This window comes from Callospermophilus lateralis, chromosome 2 (genome assembly GCF_048772815.1).
Source record: "Callospermophilus lateralis isolate mCalLat2 chromosome 2, mCalLat2.hap1, whole genome shotgun sequence".
Taxonomy (NCBI): Eukaryota; Metazoa; Chordata; class Mammalia; order Rodentia; family Sciuridae; genus Callospermophilus; species Callospermophilus lateralis.
Genome location: NC_135306.1, coordinates 35,062,004 through 35,085,904, shown reverse-complemented (window position 1 = coordinate 35,085,904; position 23,901 = coordinate 35,062,004). Strand labels below are relative to the sequence as shown.

Genomic DNA, 23,901 nt, shown 5'->3' with positions numbered 1-23,901 from the left:
AGAGGCCACAGGCTCTACACTGCCTGGGGCACGCAGACCACAAGCCAATCCACCGCTGGGCCGACTCAATTTTCTAGTTACAGATCTTAAGTACTTAGGCATGTGCTCCCGAGAACATACATCCCTTACACGGCGCTGAGAAAGGGAATTGTGTGGAGGAACAGAATAATTGAATCAAGATTTCTGTCACGCTGCTCTCAGGCCCTAGACCACCACAGCCTTTTTTTTTTTTTTTTTTTTTCTTTCCTGACTAAGGTTTTACAAATTCCCAGGGGGTCATTTCAAACCGATTAATGTCAGCCAGCGCTGGCAGCCCATCCAGTGGAAGGAGATGAGGGTTAAGGTGGGCCCGTGTCCAGCACGGAGACGGCCGGTTCCAGAGACCCAAGAACACTGAGGGTTTGAGGAAAAACCAACCGGGAAGATTGTCATCTTTGTAATCCCTGTGAGGCCCCTGCACTCCTTCCTTCCAGGCCCACGGGCAAAGACGACATAGTTATTTATTGCCCCCACACCCCACCTTGACCAGGCTGAAGGCCTTCTCCTCTGAAAAGTGTGCCCAGTCCCTCAGAGGACCTACCCCTGCTCCCTCCACCCCTAGTCCCCTTCTCACTGTAAGACAGAGTGGTGGCTGCTTTGCCCAGCTCCCTGCTCTCTCCTCCAAGGCTCCAACACACAGGGGTCATTGGTATTAAGCTCAGACCCTCCACACACAGGGTCCCTCAGGTATCATGTCTGCACAAGCAGGGTCTTCCTAAAGGCCACAAAGCTCAGGCCACCAGGGCTCTATCAGGCCCATTGACTCCACCCAAGGCGTGAAGATGGGAAGAGATCAGCAAGGAACCCACAGTTCCAGCAGGGTGCCTGCCTGCCCCTCCCTGTCCCTGCATTAAGGACAGGGGCCTAGGAACTACAGCCCTCTGCAGTTAAGGGGGTGCTGAGCAGGCACCTTTGCTCCCACCCTCTCTGAGCACACCAAGCAGACCCCTCTGTCCCTCCCCGACAGGGCTGTGCTACTGCCTCTTACCTTCATCTCTCTTGCGCTTATTGGTGTCGGCGCTGGGGGACGTGATGCCCAGGATGCCACTGATGGAGTACGACGAGCCAGCTGAGTCCGTGCTCACCGAGGACACTTGTGTCACAGAGCCCGTGGACACTGCACAGAGGAAGAGGAGTAGTCAGGGCCAGCAGAAGGCTGAGGGGCAGAGGGCACCAGTGCTGGCCTGTCACAAAGGCACTCACCATACACTAGGCTGGGTGCAATGGCAGGGGAGCAAGAGTTTTAGGCCCGTGGTACCACCATACAGGCTTTGGCTGTTTTGCCCAGGTTCTCTGCTGCTGAGGAGCTGAGGGGGTAAATGGGCAGCAAAGAGGACTGTCCACACAAAAAAGAACAAAGGGACAGAGTAGAAAGGGAAGTTTAAGGATGGAGAAGAGAAAGAGGGCAGGTGGGGCCCACCATAGGCAGTGCTAAAAAAAGACCTCAAGCTAGTCCTCTTGGGTGTGTTAACTCCCCGCTCACATAGCCACCCATGCACGGTGACATCAACACACACACATACACAGCCAACTGAACAGCAGGCCTCTAGGTCTTTTTATAGTTCCCTGCGGCATTTCCTTCTTCCAGTTTACCTAGATCTTATTTTTAACATTAATTATGACAATAACAATCACTTATGTCTTCTGAGAACTGAAGGCATTATCACATTTAATTTGGAGAACCAACTTATAAGCTGTTAGTGATGTTACTTACCCCATTGGAAAGGTAAGGCAACCAAGACTCAGAGAAGACAAGTGGCTCATGCAAGATCACACAGAAAACAAGAGCCAGAGTGTCGACGGGAACCTGGAGATTAAAGTCTTAACCCCTGTAACTAATCTGCTCCTCAGTCATTTTTTTTTTAAGAGAGAGAGAATTTTAATATTTATTTTTTAGTTTTTGGCGGACACAACATCTTTGTTTGTATGTGGTGCTGAGGATCGAACCCGGGCCGCACGCATGCCAGGAGAGCGCGCTACCGCTTGAGCCACATCCCCAGCCCCGCTCCTCAGTCATTAATAATGAAGAACCAACAATATGCCTCTCATTAATGCAACGCTTTTCATTTGATGACTGTGACAGCCCTGTTTATCCAATGAGGACACCAAGGCTCCACAAGGTAAAGGTATCCAAAGTCCTCTAGCTGGTAAGCTGCAGCCCCTGGCCCCATCATAGCCTCAGATCTATTCATTTAGAGTCTAGATTTCTCCTGCCCAGAAGCGGGAGGCAGAGGTCTGTCATTTGTGACTGAGACCCGATCTCAAAGACCCAAAGGATGAGAATGAGGGGAGAGGAGACTTCTGTGCAAATTTCTCCTGGACTCCAGGCCCTCCCAGAGCCCAGGGAGAGACCTGTCCTCTTGTGGGCCCTCTCCAACTCCACAGCTGAGTTTCCATTTCCGCCTGGCTCCCTACAACCTACAGACCAATCTCAGGCATTTCATTGGGCTATAACCAGCTGGAGGAAGGAGGAGCTGCCTCTGGCTCTGAAGTGTAGAAAATGACCAGAAGTAGTGGTGACCCCACAAAGAGCCGTCCCTTTCTTTGGAGGGGCTCCAGCTCCTTGCTCCTTCAGACCCAGAGGGACAGTGCCTTTCTTCCCATGTTTGCGTTTGATTTTAGATCTTCCTTAAGAGACCCAGAAGTAGAAATTCTTAACTTCTCTTTTCCTTCACCAAAAAAACTCCTCAAAACAGATTTATGCAAATCTCACAACCTTTTCTGTATTAAGGTGCAAAGAACAGAGAAGGAAAGAGGATCACAGGTCACTTGATACTTATAAGCCACTCTCACTAGGTGACAGGGTAGATGACATTTGATTCAGGATTTTGTGACTGCAGGAGGTGTAAAAGATCCAGATTCCAAACAATTACAAACTGTTATGAAATTATTAAAGAGGTGACTACGGAAAAAAAAAAAAAAGATCCAGATTCCAGTTCTGCCTCCACCCCTTCCTGGCAACAAGATCTCTGGCTAATTATTCAATCTCTCTAAGCTTCAGTTTCCTCCCTGCTCAGTAACTTTCTAAACCATAAAGGGCTGTATGCACATGAGATGCAGTATTATAAAAATGTCTGGGACAAACCATTCTGCTGACCTACAGCAAAATTATTCCTCTAAACCTATTGAACGAATATTATCAGTTACAACTTGTTTGATTTGCATTGCTTCGCAACCTGAAATGGTTAAAGCCACAAGTGAAACCTTTTCTTGTTTTTTGATTTTTGTGGTACTGAGGATTGAACCCAGGGATGCTTAATCACTGAGCCACATCCCCAGCCTTTTTAAAAATATTTTATCTAGAGACAAGGTCTCTCTGAGTTGCTTCGGGACTCTCTAAGTTGCTGAGGCCGACTTTGAACTCATGATCCTCCTGCCTCAGCCTCCGGAGCCAGTGGGATTATAGGCATGTGCCATCACCCCCAGCCACAAGTGAAATCTCAGCCACCAACACCCCTCCACCCCAGAAGCCTCCCTCAACCCTCTCAGGACAGCCCAGCAGAGTTGGCAGTTCCCTTCATTCTGCTCTCCTGACACCCATACCTTTTTATTGGGCTTCATCTCAGTGTTTTGCAAACTTCTCTCCATTACATTCTCCCATTGGACTGAGAAGCCCTCAGAAATAGGGGGTTTTATCCTGCCTCATGTGTAGCATTAGTGGTGACAAACACTTTCTGGAGGTATTACTAAGTGAAGAATTATCTCAAGGCGGGGAGGAATTCTTTCTTACCTTTATCCAAAGAGACAACCTAGGAGGATCGGAGACCTTGGAGAACACCTGGTTTATGTCCTCCAGTGAGAAAACTGAGGCTCAGAGAGGTGAAGGGACTTTCTCAGCTCACTGGGTGAGTTATGACAGAATTGGAACTATAAGCCAGAACTCTGTAGTTCCCCATCGCCACGGGGAAGTCCAGGTTTTCAGGTAAAGAAGGATTGACGGTGATGAGGGCATAGAAAGGTTGCTCAGTTTGGATGTGACTATGCAGAACTCACAGGGACTGTGAACTCTCAGGGCTTGCTGGATGGTCACCCACTTTCTTACAGTAAAGCAACTTTCCTCCAGCTAGAGAGAGGTGTTTCTTTTGTTCCGAGTGGAGAAATAATACCTTAAAGGGACAAGTCATTTTCAACTTGTCCGTGAATCAAAAGCCAGGGAATGTGTGAACTCTTGAGTAGTAGGAATAGAACTCTGCCCTCAGAAGGTCAAGGTCACTCTCAGACTTCACCCGTGAGCACCCGAAGCCTCACCCTCAGGCCTGGACAGTTCACAGAGTACATGAGATCGAAGCAAGAGCAAGAGCGAGAGAAAGAAAGTTTGGGAAGTTTTGCTACATCTTCACTCAAGACTGCAAGTGCACAAAGAATTGTAGAAGGGCTGGTTGATAGAAGAAAAAAACACATTCAAAACTACTTACTGACTAATGATGCAGAAAATGTTATGAATAAGTATCCCTTTCTTGATTTATTACTTTAATTATCTGACATTCTATAGACCCCCATTAGTGGATTTTTTTTTTTGGCTTAGATTTCAATTTTCTGTCTCATGGTGAAAGCTATTTATCATAATAATCAGTAAAATTCAAAACCTTTTAGCAGTATTTATAAAATTCATTTACCAGGTTCAGCCCTTGGAGAATGACAAAGAAGGCGCATTAGTACGTGTGCCGAAGTGTTTTATGCAGAATTATCTGTCCATAAGAATGATTAAAAGTTCTTTAGAATATTTGGAGCCCATTAGATTTTCAAAAAAAAAATTTTTTTTTTTTAAAGTTCTTACCTATGCTGTGACTGGAAGCCGGGACAGGCTGGTTGGGGGGCTGCTGAACTTTTGTCCGGATGATCCTGTGGCAGTTGGGAAAAAACAAATGGCTATTTACCATCAGGAAGGGAAAAGGCTTCAACCATCTATGCACAGACAAACAGAAAACCCAGAATCAAACTGGGACATAGGGACAGAGGTGGGGGAAGATTAAGAACCCAGGTTGGGAGTTAGGAGTTGGAAGAATTATGGACTATGCCTATCAGCTCCTATATTACTGGTTGTCTTTAGTAACCTGCACCCACTCTCTGAGCCCTGAGTACTTCTTCTGAAGAATGGGGACATTGCGTTCACATTACAGGTAGGCATTCCTCTCTCCTGCTCCAGCTCCATAAGGGACTCCCCGAATGACTTTGGGGAGTTTTTTTCATCCCATGGACCTCAGCCTTCTATCCAAGGAATGAAGGAACCAAACCACGCAGCCTCACTGTCCTCAAGGAGCTCTCTTGGCTGGTTTCTCTGCCCTAGAGAGCCCATAAGCAAGATCAATACCCCTACCAACTGGAAACTTCCAAGGGAGAAGACATGTGTTGCTCAGGAATGACAGAAGGTTAAAGTGCTACCAAGAGACAGCACTTGGGTTTAATTTTGCTACAAGGAAAGCAGCCTGGTACAAAGCCTCATTGAAAAGATTCCACAGGGCTGGGAGTCAGGGGCGCCCTGCCCTGTCTTTCATATGAACTTGATGGTGACCTTGATCAAGTCCATTCCATCTTGAGCCTCAGTATGATGAAGGAATTGGAACAGACCATTCTTTGCTTATTTGAAGTAGTCAAATCCTTTTTGGAAAGAAATGTAAAATAAAATTTACCCAAAACCCAGTGTATAAAAGCAGTACTGACTGCCCTTTGCCCCCTGGAAGTTCTGATGTTCTTCTACAGAACCTTGGGCTCCAGGGAGCCTAGATGACAAGTCTCCAGCTGGGACAACACATAGGACCCCCAGAAGATAAACAAGCCCAAAACATCTTTGAGCACAGAACAGAGCCAAACAAGAAGTCCCTTTGGGATCTATAAGAAACTTTCTTCCTGGCATTTGGCAGAAAGGTGCACCATAATAAAATGTTCAACTTCTTGGGAAAAGTTCTATTTCCACCTCAAACTCTTCCTGTCTTTTTTTTTTTTTTTTCGATGTGATCCTCCTGCCTCAGCCTCCTGAGTAGCTGGGATTCCAGACATGTACCATCACACCCTATAAACTATTCCCTTTTAAAAGGACATTTATTAGAGGTTTGCCTTATTATAAAAGAAATCATATGTGTTCATTGTAGACTATTTGGTCAGCTTGGAAAAGTGTAAAGAAGACATCCCAAATCACATTTCGGTATATTTCCTTTATGATGACTTTTCTGTGCATATTTAAAAATAACCATTTTATCTTTATCAGGTTTAAATCACGTACATACACAGTTTTATATCCTGTTCTTTTTAAGGCACATTCTATGAGAAGTTCTCCCACATGCCTGACCATTATATCTGGATTTATTTCAATGCTGCGCTGGGTCCCCAGCTTATGTAAATGAAGGACTGAAGAACAGCAGGTGCCTCCCCTGTCTCTCCTTAGCCATCCCCAAACACACAGTAGGCTCTGCCTTCCAGGGTCACCAGGGCATGCATTATCTTCAGGTGGTAACCTGGATTGGACTTTTCCATTCACCCTACAGCCTACAGCCTAGCCTCAGGTCCTCTGCCACCCTGGCCACGGGAGTGCAGCAAAGAGCCTTCTGAGCTTTTTTTTTTTTTTTTTTTAATTCTTTTTTGTAGGCACCAGGGATGGATGGAACCAAAGGCCTTGCATATGGTAGGCAAGCACTCCACCACTAAGCTAGCCACCCATTCCCTTTTATTTTATTTGGAGATAGAGTCTCACTAAGTTACCCAGGCTATCCCTTGAACTTGTGGTCCTCCTACCTCAGCCTCCTGAGCAGCTGGCATCTCAGGCATGCACCATGGCTCCCTCTGCCCTTTTCTGATGGGTCAGCTTAAGCTCTGCCTCAAATATATTCAGAGTGTGTGCTTGTTTTTTTTTTTTTTTCCTACAATATTCAAATCACTTACTCTAAGCAAACAGAGTGACTGGTCCAAAGACTGGGGAGGAAGGCAGTCTTTTTGACCACCTGGAATTATGCTGACATCTGATCTAATTTTTACATTTTGTGTATGTCACCTTCTCTGTGTGTATGTTTCTACAGAGATACAGCTATACTGGTGAATATGTGGAGACACCAGATATGAATATAATCTATCTACACAGTAAATATGTGGTAAAATATTTCATAACTAATTGCACATAAGTAAAACAAAGAAAAATCACATTTTCCTCCTTTTTCTTTTCAAATAGTTCTAGATCACAAGTAATGCCTCATCGATTTTCATAAATTGTTGATAGGCAGCTGCAGCATAGTGATCAAGTATCCAGCTCCAGAACCAAATTACTAGAGTTTGAATCCCAGTCTTGCAATTTACCAGCCACATGACTTTGGGTAAATTACTTCACTTCTATGCCTCAGTTTCTTCATCTGCAAAATGGGACTAAGAATCATTCCTACCTCCTAGGGTTAGGTTAGGATTGAATTAATTAACTACTTAGAAGCAGCTGCTCCATAGCAAATGCTCAATAAACATTAGGGGTTATTATTCTCAGTGGAGTCTTCATGAAGATTAAAGAGAAGGTTTAACCTTAAAAATGTTCATGTTTCACACTTTTCTTAAAAAGCACATGGGGTCCCCTTGAGAAGGAGCAGGGAGAAGAGCCTTTCTATACTATTTTTAAGGCTGTAATGATGCTTTATAAGGAATTCTACAATTACAGGACACTCTCCAAAGCTGCTCCCAGGGATGAGAGATTTTTCCCATCTGCTTGTAGCAGCCACCAAGTAAAAGTGAAGATCGTCTTCTTCCCTTGGAAAGAAATGATAGTGGGAAGAAAAATACCAAATGTATCCAAGCTATTCTAAAAATCATTAAAATTTTTTAAATTATATGCTGTCATCAAGACCTGTCCCAATGGGAGTTCACTAGGACTTTTTCTAAACCCAAGACAGTTGGGACTAATTAGCAGCCAACACTAAAAGGAATATCCTTGGACTGGGGTGTGACTCAGTGGCAGAGAACTTGCCTAGCATGCACAAGGCCCTTGGTTAAAAAGGAGAGCATATCCTTATGCTGCTGCAGAGCATTTGACTGTGTGACTGTGACCCTGGATCCGTAGGAATGTCCTTTGGTCCAACAGAGAAGACAGCTCAGCAATCAATCTCTTCCTAGATGAAGAAACTAAAGTCCAGAGTGCTCAAGTGACTTGCCCAGTGTCACACAGTAAGTCAGCTCAGGCTTCCATCCCTCAGGCCTGAACACTTTTCCTTGAGCCACAGTTGAAGGAAGTAGTCCTTCTGTCAAATACCTCCCATATGAGGCATAAAGCCTATTTGAATTCAAAATCAATTTAGAATTTGAAGACTAAAACTTCAAGAGAGCTTACATCTTACAGGCACTTTAGGATCCCCTTTCTACATCGGTCCCCTTACTTTGAAAAGCTTACAAAATTACACTGAAAAAAAATCAAGGTGCCTTGAAAAGGAGGTGGGGCTGCAGAAACACCCCCATCCATGGCCCTAATGGAACTGTCATCAGTGCAGAAAGAAGCATGGGCCATCGGCTATGTAGAGCAACCAGAAACCTCAGTCCAGCTGGCCAAGCGGGAAGGGGCCCACTGGTGGCACCTCTGCCTACAGCTGATGTAAAGAAGAAAGGGACACTGGGAGAGCAATCTCAGAAGACTTGTTGCCAGAGGTAGGATGAAAAGTGGAATGAACCAAGTGTCACCCCGGGCTGCCTCGGCCCCTTACATGGTATTTTTGTTTTTATTTTAATTAGTTGCTGATACAACTAAGTTGTGAGCTTTGCCACAAATCCTTGATTTCAAGCTTCTCTTGAAAAATTAGAACACCCGGCAATGGGAACCTCCCCCATTCTTACATTGGTTATCCCTCTTAACTGGGAATGACACTAGTTGTCCCCACTATTTGGCCTCTGATTTAGAGTCACAGGATTGAAACAGAAGAAGGAAGATCCCATTCCACCCACTATTTGGGTCAGCTCTGGGACAGCCACCTTCAGATGAACTCAGGCTGAATTCCAAGAGTCCCCAGGCAGGCTGTGCCGCATCCCAGCACACAATAATCCATAAGAAGTCAAATGAACAAGGTGATTTGTGTCCCTGGGAATTTCCCAGAAGCCTAGCAGAATTTGCTCAGTGTTGCCCGACCCCATGTCAGTCATGTCAGTCACGTTTCCTGGAGTTGGTCCCAAAGACAGCAGAAAGGCACACACTTCAATGGGTGAACAGTGGAGAGGACCCTCTGGCCATCAAAGTAGCTATAAATGAGGCCACCACTGTCTCCCCAGCCACTTGAAAGAGACAATGGTGAGAAGTTGCCCCCAGGGAGGCAGGGGCAGTGAGAGAACTGAGGACCCTCTTATAGGGTGACATGTGACATTTGTGAAGCAGATATTTAGAAGTTGCACCCATTTGAATGTAAAGGGAGTTTTCCTTCATATGGAAAATAAAACCGATGCTGGTTTTCCTGTGAGGGAAGAGGCGGGTACTCAGCATGAGATTGTCCCACACTTCGTGAGTTCCCAGAATGCTCCCCGAAGGGAACATCAGAAAAGGTTATGAGTGGAGGGATCTGGAAGACAGTCAGCCAAACAGCTGGCTGCAAGGCTAGAAATGGAGTAGGAGTGACTGTGTTACCCCTCCTTGCCTCTTTTCTTATGGATCCTCAGTTCTGTCACTTGCAGAGTCCTACAGGACAGTAACAGAAAGAGACCTGCCCTCCTTTTACTATCCATCTCTATCTCAGGGTCACCTTTCCCTGCTACCCACACCTAGGACTCAGTTTCTCTACCTGCTTCAGATGTAACAGCAGTGTAGAGACACCACCAGCTGGCCACAGCTATGGACCAGAATTCCAGGAGGCCCCTAAGGTTTGGCATGGCTTCAGCAACCAGCATTAGATCTCTTCTAGCCAGACACAATGCATCAGCTGATAGGTCCTCCTTTCCTCTGCCACATCTGTAACCATTGCTCTCTTTGCTCTATAAGTTTCTTTCAAATAATTTATTTTTTAAATTAACTTTAACACATCCATTGGTGGGGAAAAAGTTCAAAGTTCACAAGATCACTGGTTTGGTAGGCCAGTTATATTTTTCTAAAATATATGAAGATAAATTAATCACAAGTCAGGTTGGTTTTGGTTTTTTTTTTTTTTTTTTTTTTCCTGGTACTGGGGATTGAACTCAGGGGCACTCAACCACTGAGCCACATCCCCAGCCCTATTTTGTATTTCATTTAGACAGGGTCTCACTGAGTTGCTAAGCACCTCACCATGGCTGAGGCTGGCTTTGAACTTGCCATCCTCCTGTCTCAGCCTTTCGAGCTACTGGGATTACAGGCGTGTGCCACTGCGCCAGGCACAAGTCAGTTTTTATCCTTGGATTACAGAGGATCTAAACCAGAGCCTTGTAAGAGGGTTATGCTTGAAATGAGTTGCTACTGTTTAAAAACATAGATTTCACACACAGGAATACATACATGGACACAAATACACACAGGTCCTAGTTTCTGACTTTTCTTGAAGGATGGAAAAAATCTGGCAAACATTTCCGGCAGAATTTATCTGGAGCTGAGAAGCAACTGCCCCTCTAATAAGGCTTGAGCTATCTTGATTGCCACAGGTCCTACCATTCCCTACAGCCTGCTGCCTGACCTGATTTCCTCGATACACTATCTGCCTGACCCCACATAAAGCATTAGAGTTTGTGACCCCCATGGTCCACCTCAAGTCATCTCATGAACCACCTAATTATATGTATACCCTGTGCTGAGAAACCTGTGGCCTCCGGAACCTGATCACAGATGTGACTCATGTCCCTCTCCAGAGCAGCCACCTGCTCCAACATTGCTTTAGGTGCATGTGTCACCACATCTGTGCTTTTGGAGGCCCAGAATAAAAGTCATGATGCTTTCTGTGTCATGGAAATCCTGCAACAAGCCAGAAGTAAGGAACTCACAAAACACATTGGAGTCCCTCATAATACAGGAGAAGAACAGGCGTTCTCCCCACCCACAACCCGCCCAGTCACTGCTACTTCCACAGTGACTTTGTCTAGGCCATCCAGACTTGTAAGAGGACATCAGAACTCTGGCCTGGATGAGGTGGCCTTCTAGAACAGAGACGGAGAAGCTAAGTGCCCCACTCCCCTCTCTCTCCGCACCATACAGGATGTCAGGGTCTTGGCAAAGGTTCGCAGAGAAAGAGGCTAAGAGTTTATGAACCAGTGGGACTTGAAATGTCAACACAGTGATTTTGTGCATTTGAGTCATCACAGAGGAATAGGCTGTCAGGAGCAGAGGGGACCTCAAGAGACTTTCCAGTCCACCTCTTTCTGCCAGGGGTGAGGGGGTCCTCTATGTCCAGACAGTCTGATCTTGGAGAAATGAAAACTGTTCAAGTTCAGTCTGCTGGTTTCCTTTTTCTTCATGGAGCTTAGAGAACAATCATTTATGTTTACCTCACAACTTCATCCCTAATGCTATTGGTTCATATGGAGTTGAGACTGCACCCTCTATGATAGAAGACTTTCTTCCAGAAATTAATTTTTAGGGCTGGGGATATAGCTCAAGAGTGGAGCACTTTCCTAGCATGCACGAGGCCTCAGGTTGGATTGCCAGAAATGCAAAATAAATAAGCAACTTTATTCTTAATTGGTATTCCGACAGCATCATTCAACATTGCTTGGATCACCCTAGGGAAGTGAGGAAGCCGTTGTGGTTCCCAGGACAATGATGGGTCTGGCACCTTGGTGTGTGGTTCCCTGTCTCCACGGGTGAGAGATGGGGGAGTTTAGGAGAGGGCAGTCCTCTCACACCAGAGCATCCTAGCACCCTGGACTTCATCCTTGCAGATGAAAGACGTACCTCAGAGCCACAAGGGCCCTGGGCTTCAGAAAGAGCAAGAGTATGTTGAGATTCTGCTTGAGTTGCTGGCAGAGAAGCAATGACAAGCCAAGTCTCCCAACTCCAAGTGAGAGCCTTGCTTCCCATACTCACTTGCCCAACCTCTGCCCTTACTGGAGGCAGGATTTTCTTCCTGGGAACCTCCGAGATGGACAAGTGCAAAGACCTTGGGCCTTTGCTGGCAAGGACAGGGACACTTGTGGAGCCCTCATCAGGACAATTCACTGCAAAGTACTCCACACAGATAGATGATAAAGAGAATGATAAAAGTTACTCTGGACTCAGAAAATTCTCAAGCAGTCAAGCTAATGGCCTGGGCTCCTCTCCCTAGGCCAAGCATTCCTGTCGACTTTGAAGAGAAGGAACAAAGACCAGCAGCCCCCAACTTGGACCTCTTGTCCACTAACCCCTAAGGGTCCTTGATAAAAAGAGAGACAAGATCTTCAGAGAAGATATACATTGAAAATTCCAGGACCCATGCATCCAGATCCCAGCCCCCACCAGCAGCAGCCCCCTCACCTGTTGATGGAACTGACACTAGGCACCGTGTCATTGTCACACACTCGCTCTGCCAGCAGCCGGTCCCTGATCTCCCAGGCAAACATGGTGGGATTTTGGCGTTTGTACTCAGCGATTTTTTCTACCACTTTGGGCGTGGCAACCTTTGGTTTGGATCCTCCAATCACCCCAGGCTTGATGCTTCCTGTCTCATAATACCTAGGACCCAAGGAGAAAGGAGCTTAGTCATGAGGAACCAGTAAACTAGATGAACATTGGAAATGTTCTGAACCCAGATGTGCTGTGAATGTAAACTACAAATCAGATTTTTTAAAATTTAGTGCCAAAAAAATGCAAACTATCTTACTAGTAACATTTATATTAATTATATGTTGAAGTGATAATTTTAATGTTAGGATAAATAAAATATGTAATTAAAATTAGTTATACTCATTTCTTTTTACTTCTCTTAATGTGCTATTAGAAAATTTTTAAATTGTAATTTAAAACTTTTAACTTTCTCACATGACATTCTATTGAACAGCGCTAGCAGGATGCTAAAGATTAACAAAATTATTTGGCATTCATGTTTCAATTTACAGTTTTAAAAAATTCTTTCAAGTCAGTTTTCCCAATTGATTCTCAACAGTTCTAAGCACATCATTCATTTTGAATGAATGAATGAGTAAATGAATAAATAAATGAAAAGGTGCCCTCTATGGTATAAAATGGAAATTCAAAGAATTTAAATGGCTTCCTTGGGGCCACTGAAGATCAAGTGGCCAAGCCTCTTGAGCTAAAAATTTTCCCAGAAAAGTGGTTTATACCTTTGATTTTCCATTCCTCCCATCCACCAGCAGAATCTCCAGCATGCTGTAAAACTGTCCCCTAAAATGCAACTTATTTTTTCGTAAGAGAAAAACAATAGCCCTGGTGTAAAATTAAAAGGAGTGTTGGATTCCAGAATTAACTGGAAATGTGTGTTGGAAATCAAAACCCAAGCAATCAGAAAAACCAACCACGAGTCTCGGCAGCTCTTCTAGGGGCCTCCGCTGAGGTAAATGGCTGTTTCTAAGGACATTTCCATGCTATCAGCTTTTCCTCGTTAACGCAAATAGGATGTCAGGGTTTTACAGTAAAACCGAGACCAGGGAGAAGAGTGCCATGAAAGATCATTTCAGGGAAAAAATGACTTGATTCTTTTTCTGAATCTGAGCCGTCACTGGATGTCTCTCTCAATACTTACAGAGGAATTTTTGGCTTCCTCTTCTGAAGGAGATTATCTTGCAGTTGAATTTTTTTTTTAACCAAAAGACATTTTAGAAACAACTACTAATTTTTAAACCTAACCAGAGTTTATAAGAGGTAAGGGAACCAGATGATTCTGGGATAGGTAAAAATGTTATCCAGGAACAAAGGCAACATTTATAGAGATGCTGACATTCTCAGCCTGGGTAAGTCTGTTTAGGGCTAAGTTAGTGAATAATTCTAGATTAGAAGAAATAATTTGAGAGCAATAATGTAGAAGTTCAAAGTCTATTTCTCACTGAGAAGAGTTATTTACAAATTTTGACCATAAGGAAAAACTCAACCTATCCTCCCTCTTTCTGAGAAATTGCTGAAAGCAATTTTCTATATAATTTGCTAAAATATTTTTATTATTCACAACAGCGTTTTTAAAAATCATAGTTTTTTTTTCTTTTTTTCCCACGAGTCTAGGAAAGTACCTAAATCTAGGCACATAACAACCCGACAATGTCCAACTGTCCCCTCAATTTTACCATAAAAAGTGAATTTTTACTTATGACACTTGCTATTTAGGCACAACACTCTAAAGTTTACAGGGCTCTTCTTCAAATTATCATGCCAATCTTTGAAGCCAGTGGGGTTTAAAGAAGGGAAAATAAATGATCAGAAGACTAAGCAACTAGCCCAAATCCATCTATAAGTTAGAGGCAGCTGCAGCCTTCAAACCTTACTTTGAATCCAGTGCTCTTCTGCTAGAGCAAACTGCGGCTTTGGTTAAAATTTTTTAAAATAATAATAACAATGATTCTTTGCAATTGTAGACAGCTTTACTATTTACCAAGCATTTTCACACACATCTTTCATTCACTCGCTGCTTGTCTAGCGCCTGCTAGGACAGGGATGGTCTCAGGGCAAGAGTTACCAATCCTGTGCTGCATCTTCAAAATATGTTAGTTGAATGAGTCTACACCATTCACATAGCAACTCAGAAGGCAGCAGGATAAAGTCCCCCACTTACTTGGCTGGTGGGTGGCAGCACTCAGGACTCCGCTGCCATCCCACCTGAGCGGTGCCAACTGTGGGAGGCTGTGGTCTTGACACAAGAGGTCTCTGTCTTCCTTTTGACTGACACATGGGCCAGGCACTTAGAAGGCAACACTGACATTGTTGAAACCCCAACTCGCAACTGTGTCAAGTGAGGATTCAGACTTAATAACCATCCTTTCATCTCAGCAAAACAGCCGTGCAGCCCTTTGGCTTACAGACAAAAGACGAACGGCAGTCACCAACACTCAGTGTCCTTCCGTGCAGAGAGTGTTAGTCTGGGAGTCAAGAGGTGTAGGTGCCTGTCAGCTGCTCTGACACTAACTCGCTGTGTGATCTTGGCCAACTCACTTAGCCTCTCTAGGCTTCAGTTATCCCTTTTATAAAATAGACGGAGGGTGTTTACCCTACTTGACTTGCAGGGTTGTTGTGAAAATAGAAATACAGAATGGTTACAAGACATCTTTGCAAAATAAAATAAAAAGCATGGGCTGAGGATTAAAGTCCTGTATAAAATGTTTATTTTTTGCTGTATAACAACACATCACCCAATTCCAAATAGCCTGAACCTCCCAACCAAGCTCCAGTGGGAAAGGACAACAGCTGAGCTCAGGGTAGATTTAAACTTGGCCTCACATGACACTGGGCTGTGCGTCTCCAGCCTTTAGCAATCTTGAGATCTAGACTGACCGCCCACAATTCTGGAAGACTACCCGCCTTCCTGCGGGGAAAGGGGTCTCTGCCTGCCCCAGTTACTTTGCCTACTTTTCCATGCAACCTCTGAAGAGCACAGCTACCACACACCAGACACTCTCTACAACCTTCACCTTGTAGTGCCTGTCCAGGTCTTCAGTGACCACCACCACCCCCCCCCCCAAAAAAAAGGAAAGAAAAAAAACTGTCAATTGAACAATCCCAGTTCAGAAATTCCCAGTCACACTGTTTTAGGGCTGAACTTGTTTCTTAAAAGGCAGTTCTAATTACAGTGACATTTTGTCCACTGTGGTTCTTAGTTATGAAAATAATGAGCTATGAAATTCCAATTTATTGTTGACAACTTAAACGGCCAGGCACCAGAGCGACGCGTAACTTCCTACTGCCACTCTACCTAGTGACAAATCTATTCCGGACTGAGGGAGGCTGCCGGCTGAGTTTGGAAGGATCCCTGTCTGCCTTAGTCTCCATGGGAGATTTGGAGGGCTCTAGGGCAGCACAACATGAGGACCCAGCATTTGGACGTCTGCTCTGAGAAAAGGCTCAGTATCTTAAAGATTTCAAACAGCAAGCAAAATGTCGGCTCAGCAAGGATGTCTCAGCAAAAACAAAGGAAGGGCCTTCTTTCTCTCTCCCTCTCCCTCGATACAAAGAAGCTTCGCAAGAAGATATCTGAGACTCATTCAACTCTAAAAGTCCAATTCTGAGACGGTCTAAAATATTTCTCCTCTCTTTCTTTTTCTCTCTCCTTTTGTCTTGTTGTTTCTTTCTATTTCTCCTTTAAAAACCATTCTCTTTCCTCTTTGTTCCCTTTTTCTCTTTCTCTTTTCCTTTCCTCTGTGCTACTTTCTTCTGCTACTCTCACTCTCACCTTCCTGTCTAAAACCACCCTCCAGCAAGAATACAAGACTGATTTCCTGAAATCTCTGAACTCTGGCAGAGACTCATTTGCTTACAGATCACTAAATGGGAGTGGATCCCCCAACCTCCATAGCTGAGGTACCTGCTCTGGGCAGGTAGATGAGACATAAATACAGGAATCCAGGACCCTAAAGGAGCTCCCAGGCCCTTGGCCCTGAAATACCTTCCTTTGGCCTCAAGCAAAACTGCAAGGCTGTTTTATACATTTGCTTCCTCCAGCTGAGAGAATTTCTTGAATTCCAGCAGACGGAAGAAAAAGAGCAAGCAGAAAGTCATGATGTCACTGACATACTTCAGAATATTTATTTTTTATTCAGGCATCTGTTCTCAAACCATAATGCAGGCTACAAGACAAAGGTTGTTTTCTGACATCGGGAAAGAAATGGGAAGCAGTGAACGGCTAAACCCAAGAACGTTCCTGCCTGCCAGGAAAGACCTACAACACCACCACATGCCCAGAAACAAGCCTACAGCTTTGTTTGCGGGTGTGGGGAGACACAGGTGGCCCAGGAGTCGTTTAGACTCCATCCCACCCCAAGTGCTAACTGGTTGTATAAACCTGGGTTAGTCACTTTGCCTCACTAGGCTTGTTTCCTGGTCTTAAAATATGCTTCACTGGATCATGCTGAGGCTACTGAGAAAATAAACGGGAGCGCTAAAAGGCTATACAGCCCTCTGGGAGAATCGTCATTGTTAGTATTTTGCTTGCAGCAAATCGCCGGGTCAAGTGGCAACTTTCAAATGTCAGATTTGAGAGTCAGCTTTTGCTGTCTATCCCCCACCCCCATTTAATATATACTTAGGATGCCTGTCACTACAAAGGAGACACCACACATAGAAGGAAAATACAGCAGACCAACATAATGTGGTTGATGATAACCCAAACTGAAAATGATGGCTAACTTTTAAAAGTGGAATATGCTTTTTGAAAACATTAAAATGAAACATTGAGGGCTAGGCATATAGCTCAGTGGTAGAACACCTGCTTAGCATTTGCAAGGCCTTGGGTTCAACACACACATACACACACACAAAAAAAAAAAAAAAAGGAAGGAAGGAAGGTAGGTTGATTAAACTCTGGTGTATTATATTATACCTTACAGAGTCTCTACCCAGCTCTGCCCAGGGCCGTGAGCTCACCTAAGTGGATAGGGGAATCTCCTGAGAACCTCTTACTCCTGGGTTCTTTAGGATAATTCACCAGGCTTTCTAGAAACATGTCCCTCCTAAATCTTCCTATTCCACTTATCACTTGAGATGGAGTTACCCAGGGTCACTCTGAGTTGGATGGCCTCAGAAGAGCTTTGCAAATTCTAAAGTGCTGTACATGTAAAGTGAATTGCCATTATGGTCCTCACTATGACACTGGTACATTAGACAGCTGCTGGGTCATCTTTAAGATCTTTATTTGAAAGTTCATGGAAGCCTGGAGCTCCTGCCTTTACCTGCCAAGAATTTTGCTGACACAACCATGGCTGACCCGAAGCTGCCTGGAGATGTCGCAGGGCCTGACACCTTGATGAGCAAGTTCCACTATCCTTTGGCGGACTACATCTGGAAGTGGCCGTCCGTTCACAAAAACCCCCCCAAGCTGATTCACTCCTCCATGTCCTGAAACAGATCAGAAACAAAAGGCAAGGGGAAGGGTGGTTAGAACCAGTCACATAGTAGAAGCACCATTGTGAGCACCCAGAGGCTGGATGTCTTGCTCCTGGAGTCCAATCCCACAGACCACACTGGGTTGCTTTTTAAAATTAGGCTTAGCCTTTGTCCATCTTCAAGCAGTCATTTGGGCCAATGACAGTCAGGATTGCCATACTGTTTCCTTTAGTTATTAGCATTTCCTTTGCAATTTTAAAACAATGGACTTTGAAAAATATTTAATCTATACTAACAATAGGAGCACGACTTATTACATGAAACTTAGGTCTAAGGAAGATCCTGGGGAGAAAATTATGCTTTAAAATACATCAATTTTAAAGAGGAAAGAAAAAACAACAGAACTCTTTTCCTTCTAACGAATGTCTTTAAAAGTGAAAAAGGACTACTCCAACAAACCTACATCTCAGGGAAAAAATGTTTTTAAATCAGCCATCTAATTTAAGGGCTAAGGACTTAAATATATATACATTTGCAGAGTACTGAGACAAAACCCAACCACTGCCTTCATAAAAATTTTTTTTTAAAAAAAAATTTTAAATCCTTCTGTAAAGGTAAGCCTGGCATGTGGACTTGACCACTATACCCTCTCAGAGCACACAAAAGAAATGGGTCATAGGATCTTCTATACACAGCACATTCCACTTCACTGTATCATGATTTGTTATAAAAGCATTTCCCTGGAATTTTTGGAATATGTTTGCAATTGACAAGCAGCTTTAAGTTGGTTAGGGGGAAATAAAGAAGCCAAAGAAAGCTTCTGAGTCCCAGGATTTATATGAGGTCTGAGGTGGATTTGAAGTAAAAGGAGTTGGGGAGTGCTATCGATATGCTCCCTTCTCTTACATCAAGGTCCATCTGGAGTACCTAAGTAAATTGAAGAGCTAACCCAGTAAACACAGAGCAATCCAATGTAGCAACATCATTGACCTTGTAGCTGTTAATCAGTCACTAACTGACATTGCTGAGGTTTGGGACGAAGAGCCAAGCCCAGAGCGTATACTGTTGCTTGGCAGCTCAGAGGCAAAGGCAGGGGAACCTCCTTAACTGGTACTGGCTGGGCTGGGACTGGACTGTACAAGGGAAGCCAAGGCACCTCTGAGGTCACATACATATACATTTTCCAAATCTAAAACTCTATAAAATAGCTACCTCATCTCAGTTGTTTTCCCCAATTTTCATCTACTACCTAGGTTCATGAATAATATTTGCAATGGAGGGGACAAAAATACTCTTAATATAGCCTATATCCTTAAAACTATCCAAGCAATTCACTGAAGTTTCCCATCAATATTTCCTAAAATGACCACGTCCAGGCTTATTTCAAAGAAAAAGATGATCTTATATATAATTGCAGTACTTAGTTCCAGTTTTATGCTGAATTTTTCTGAATTTTCAAAATGAGCTTTAATCAATGTTAATTGTTCTGAAACATTCCAGATATAAGATAAAAGGTAAAATATTTCTAACAGGATTTTGCAGTTAGGAACACAATTGTACAGTTTACCTAAACAGAAAGACTGAAGTCACCTTGGCCAACAGCCTTAGGAACGCTTGGTTCTGGGGCTGGGAGCATCTAAGAAAAATGGATTATATATATCTTTCAAGACAGGATGAATTTAAGTAAAAGAAAGTAAATTCAAAATTGGTATGAGCTCTGAGAGGTCAAAGGACTGCGGGGGTGGGAGGGGGAGCAAGGAAGCTAAAAACACCAGCACACTTTTGGAAGGACCTGGAAGTCCAGGCCTCATGGCCCATCTGCAAAAGCCTGTTTGCTACACTACTAACCAGTTGAGACTTTTTGCCCCAAACACAGCAGCCATCTTCAAAGGACTTTAATGCCAAGAGTAGTCATTTGTGAGTTTGGAGGGTTGTATTATATTATGGAAAAAAACAATACAAAGACAAAAGCACCAATGAATGTATAATCTGGTTTTGGACAGAGCAAATACCCATACTCTTTACCCTTGACCACAAAGGCAAAGCTGCTAAGCATCTTGCAGAATCTGATGCACATCTCCACAGCTGGCACTAGACCCAGAGAGACCTAGAGATTTTGACATCCCTCATCAACCTGGAAATGCCCCAAACCCACTTGGACCTCTTGCCTCGGTTTTACCCAACAGAGTTCTTCAAGGATGGCAGTGAAAAAAAATTCATAGCTGTGGCCTGAGGAAAGCCATTTATCCTGAGACTGGAAAAAAAGGGAAGTCTATGAGAAGAAATGGGGGACAGGGAAAGAAAAGAGAAAAAAAGGAAAGTGTTTGGGAAAGGAGCAGAGTGATAACTAAAAGAGAGAGATCGCAAGCAGAGAGAGAATCTGAAAAGGAAGCAGCAGATCAGGCAGGCAGAAAAGGAGGAAAGAAAGGAATGGAAAAGCCAGAACAGACCAAGAAAGGAAAGAGAAGAGAAAATGGAGAAGTGCAAGGAGAGAGCATTTGGAAAACAGGAGACTATAGAGTCAGACTTCTGCTTTCTGGTGCCCCCCACATAAGCACAGCATCTCCTTGAAGAACCCAAGTCCCCGCTTCTAATTCTGTGGACTCCAGGTAGTTGAGGGCTTATCCTCTGGAAGGGTGCTGGGCCAAGAAAATCTTCACTTTCCAGGGGAAGTAGAATTTACAGAGGGACTGCAACAGAGACAGGTGCGAGCAGATCAAGTGAAGACTGGGAAACAGACACAGATACAAGGGAAACAGACCAGCCTCTACAGGGCAGAGTAAACAGGGTTTAGAGGTGGGTGGGTAAAGAAAAGTTGAATTACAGATGCCCCTGGGGCCTTTGTGGCTCTGGTCTGGAAGGCACTGGCTTCCATAGATGCTCCTCAGGTTCTGATAAGGACATGCAACCCACTGGAGGCCCTGACCACACCCCAAAGACTATGGCTGGGCATAGGGTCTTGGGAAGGTCTTTGCTGATTCAGCTGTGGACTGAACTACAGGACACACAGGGTCATTGAAATTTCTCCTAGATACCAGAGAGGAAAAATGAAGGGGCACACAGACATGTGAACAAGAGCACATGGAAAGATTAGGCATGAAATCCCCCCAATGGACTCTCCAACAGGTAGATAGGCAGTGACACACATGAACAGTCAGGCTGTGGACACAGATATGGTTGAACAACACAAAGTGAGAGTCTTGCACATGTGAATTCACCCACACAGTCTGCTGCCTCTATCTGGAATCTGAGTCCCTCCCTCTCCCCTTCAAAGTTTCATGTTTATCTTCTGTCAAAGATACCCAAGAAGCTACTTTAGCTTTGCTCATGTGAACTTCTGTTAGTCTTTCTGACCTTAGTGTCATATTCTATAAAATGGATCTAACTGAAGTTTTGGATGATACTCAGGAAGGACACTGGCTATAAAAGTGCTTTATAACTGGTAAAGATGCTTGGTAAAGATCTTAGAGGGGAGTCCATTGTGTTGATGTGAATGATGAGCCTGAAATGGGGAGTGGGACACTTTTGAACTATGAAGCCTATTTCCTAGCAGTGCCTGCCCTCCTTTTAGAAGTTGTTTTGCTCAAAAGTGGTGGTTGAAGAATTGGGGCAGGAAAAAATCAACCAGGGCCAGCAAGGAAGATGAGGAAGTGGGATTTTGAGCCCCTATTTATTACAACCACCACCCAGAATCAGTTTTTCTCCCCCATCCCCACGGCCTGCAAATTGGGCTCCAGAGCTGGCCTATATTGTTCAAGCAAACAGCTTTGGATGCCAGAACCAAAGGTTCTTCCAAAAAAGCCAAGGGCTTGCACCAGCTCTGGAAGCTAGGCTGGCTGGGGCCCAACCCCCACAGTGCTGCCAGGGAGATTGAAAATGGGAGGAGGGGGCAGACTAAAGGCCAGGGCAAGGAAGCACAGGCAGACATTAGCCGTTGGCTAATCTGCACCTGGAAGAAGCTGCTTTCTCCATGCTGATCCACAGCCAGGAGACCACCTAGTCTGATACTATCTTCCCAAGGGCTGGGAACGACCTCAGAGCAGCCGAGCTTTGGGCAGAAGAAGGCAGCACGGGCCTGTGGATTCCAGCCAGCAAAGAGAGAAGCACTGGGGGCAGCTCTCCCTATCTTGTCCCCCATTTACTTCTTGGCTGAGCCAAGGGCTTGCTCACCTCTCAGAGTATTGCTCCTAACTCATTTGTTTTCCGGCTCCTTCTGTAAGATCACAGCTTTTCCAGAGCCAGGCTCAAGTATGTGCAGGAAAAAGACTGCAGAGAGCACTAGGGTCACTACGGACTGGAAACCGTTTGAGCACAGGCCCCAAATGGTGAGGAATCGTTTGGGCTGGTACCAGAACAAGAGGCTTCTGTGCGCAAACCCACCGCTTTGGAGGATTACCTTCGACTCTGAATTTTCACACAAAGAGAAACTGACCTGCCTGCAGCCAGCCCAGCTGCCTAGACAAGCCTTCCCCTGCTTGCCAGGCCACTCGGCACTCCCTGGCAGCCACGGACATTCTCGCCCCGGAAGCTTGCCTTCTCTCCAGCCGGGTCTCTGCTGCCTTTGTTAAATGGGGGACTCACGGCTAGGGAAACCGAATCCTGGGCTAACAGAGATTGGAGAGGGCTCCTGGCCACTGAGTAACTCCTTGACCTGCAACCTGCAGAGACCGAGCTGGGCACCAGAATGGTTGTTGCCAAAGCCTCCTCCGCCGGCTCCACAGCCAACAGAAAGGAAACGCGATTCGTTCCACTTGGAATTTCCTTGAAATCTCCGAATCTAATCCAGCGTTAACTCACCGTGAGAGGAGCGCTTATCTCACAGGAGGCTGTGCTAATGGGTGAACTGGCAGGATCCCGGATCAATCAGGCGGACCTTACCCGCGCCCAAAACGACCCTTCCCGTCTCCTACACACGAAGCGACTTTCAGAAGGTGGGGGCGCCTGTATGATGACTAATTGGCTTCTTTATTTCTTTTTTCTTTCTTTCTTTTTAGGGGAGAAGCCACCACGAGGCAGGCGTCCTGCAGGGAAGGACCCAATGGGGTCTTTAAGGGTCTCTGTATGAACTGGCCGTCTCCTAAGCAGAAGCTTAGCCCAGGGAGCACGACTTCGTTGATTTTTCAAATCCCCCTCCTCAACTCCAGGACGCCCTTGGAGCCCTGGACCCGGTGTCCTTTCTTAGCTCTCAACCTCTTCCTCTACAAATACAGAGATTGGTCAGGGCCCCGCTTTCCCTCCAAACGGCAGTCTAGATCACCCACCAAGGCTGAAAAAGGCGCCATCAGGGTTGGGGCACCGTCTGAGACTCAGACTGACCTTTCGCAACAACTTCGTGCCCTCCAACTGGCCCAGCCCGGAGCCCTCCACGAGTCCCAGCCAGGGTTCTCCGGATGCCCTGAAATGTCCCTGCTGGAGCCCCAGAAAGGCTGCAGCTCGCTGCCTACACTACGCGTTGCTGGAGGCGGGATTCCAGGACCAGGTACTCTGGCCTGGGCGGCCGAGTGCGTTGTTCCACGTCCCCTGCCTGGAAGCCCTGGCACTTTGTAAAGTTGGCTACACAGCTACAGAGGTCCAGGGTCCTCCCAGCTTTAGGACCTGCCCCGCGGTCCGGCACCCCCAACCCGGTCCCGGCCGGAGAGTGAGAGAAGCGAGTTCGCCGCCTACTTACTATGCATGGATGCAAACGGGTCGTGCTTACAGTGTATTTCCATCGGGGCGCTCCAGACTGCAGGCCGGCCCACGCCGCCGCCTCCCGGCGCCAAGGGGCTGCCCAGGGCGGCTAGGGAACCGTGCCACCAGGCCGGGCACCGTGCGAGCCAGGCTCAGAAAACACTGCTGGAGCCTTAGAGTCTCTCCCAGAGCCTCCCTGCTGAAGATTGTCGAAAGCTCCGCGGAGAGGCGGGAAACGGCGCTAGCGCAGTCGGTCTGGGAGCGGGCGCCCAACTCTGACTGGCTTCGTTCCCCGGCTGGTTCAGGCGGCGGTTCCCGGCCCAGCCCGGGGT

The 23,901-nt window shown here is 45.5% G+C and overlaps 1 protein-coding gene across 2 annotated transcripts in view; it reads right to left on the bottom strand.

Moving 5' to 3' along the window:
- Positions 1-23,610, bottom strand: part of Pax5 (paired box 5) — a 180,074-nt gene extending 156,464 nt beyond the window's left edge. The window contains exons 1-7 of one of the 2 annotated variants that reach the window (XM_076843276.2): positions 23,568-23,610; positions 17,746-17,911; positions 12,395-12,592; positions 4,829-4,881; positions 2,032-2,044; positions 1,429-1,470; positions 1,028-1,137 (exon numbers count right to left, since the gene is read on the bottom strand). In XM_076843276.2, coding sequence (XP_076699391.1) covers positions 1,028-1,137; positions 1,429-1,470; positions 2,032-2,044; positions 4,829-4,881; positions 12,395-12,592; positions 17,746-17,911; positions 23,568-23,610 — 625 coding nt within the window. Of the gene's footprint in view, positions 1-1,027; positions 1,157-1,428; positions 1,471-2,031; positions 2,045-4,816; positions 4,882-12,394; positions 12,593-17,745; positions 17,912-23,567 lie in introns of both variants that reach the window. The other variant, XM_076843275.2, reaches the window with a different exon arrangement.
- Positions 23,611-23,901: the final 291 nt, after the last annotated feature.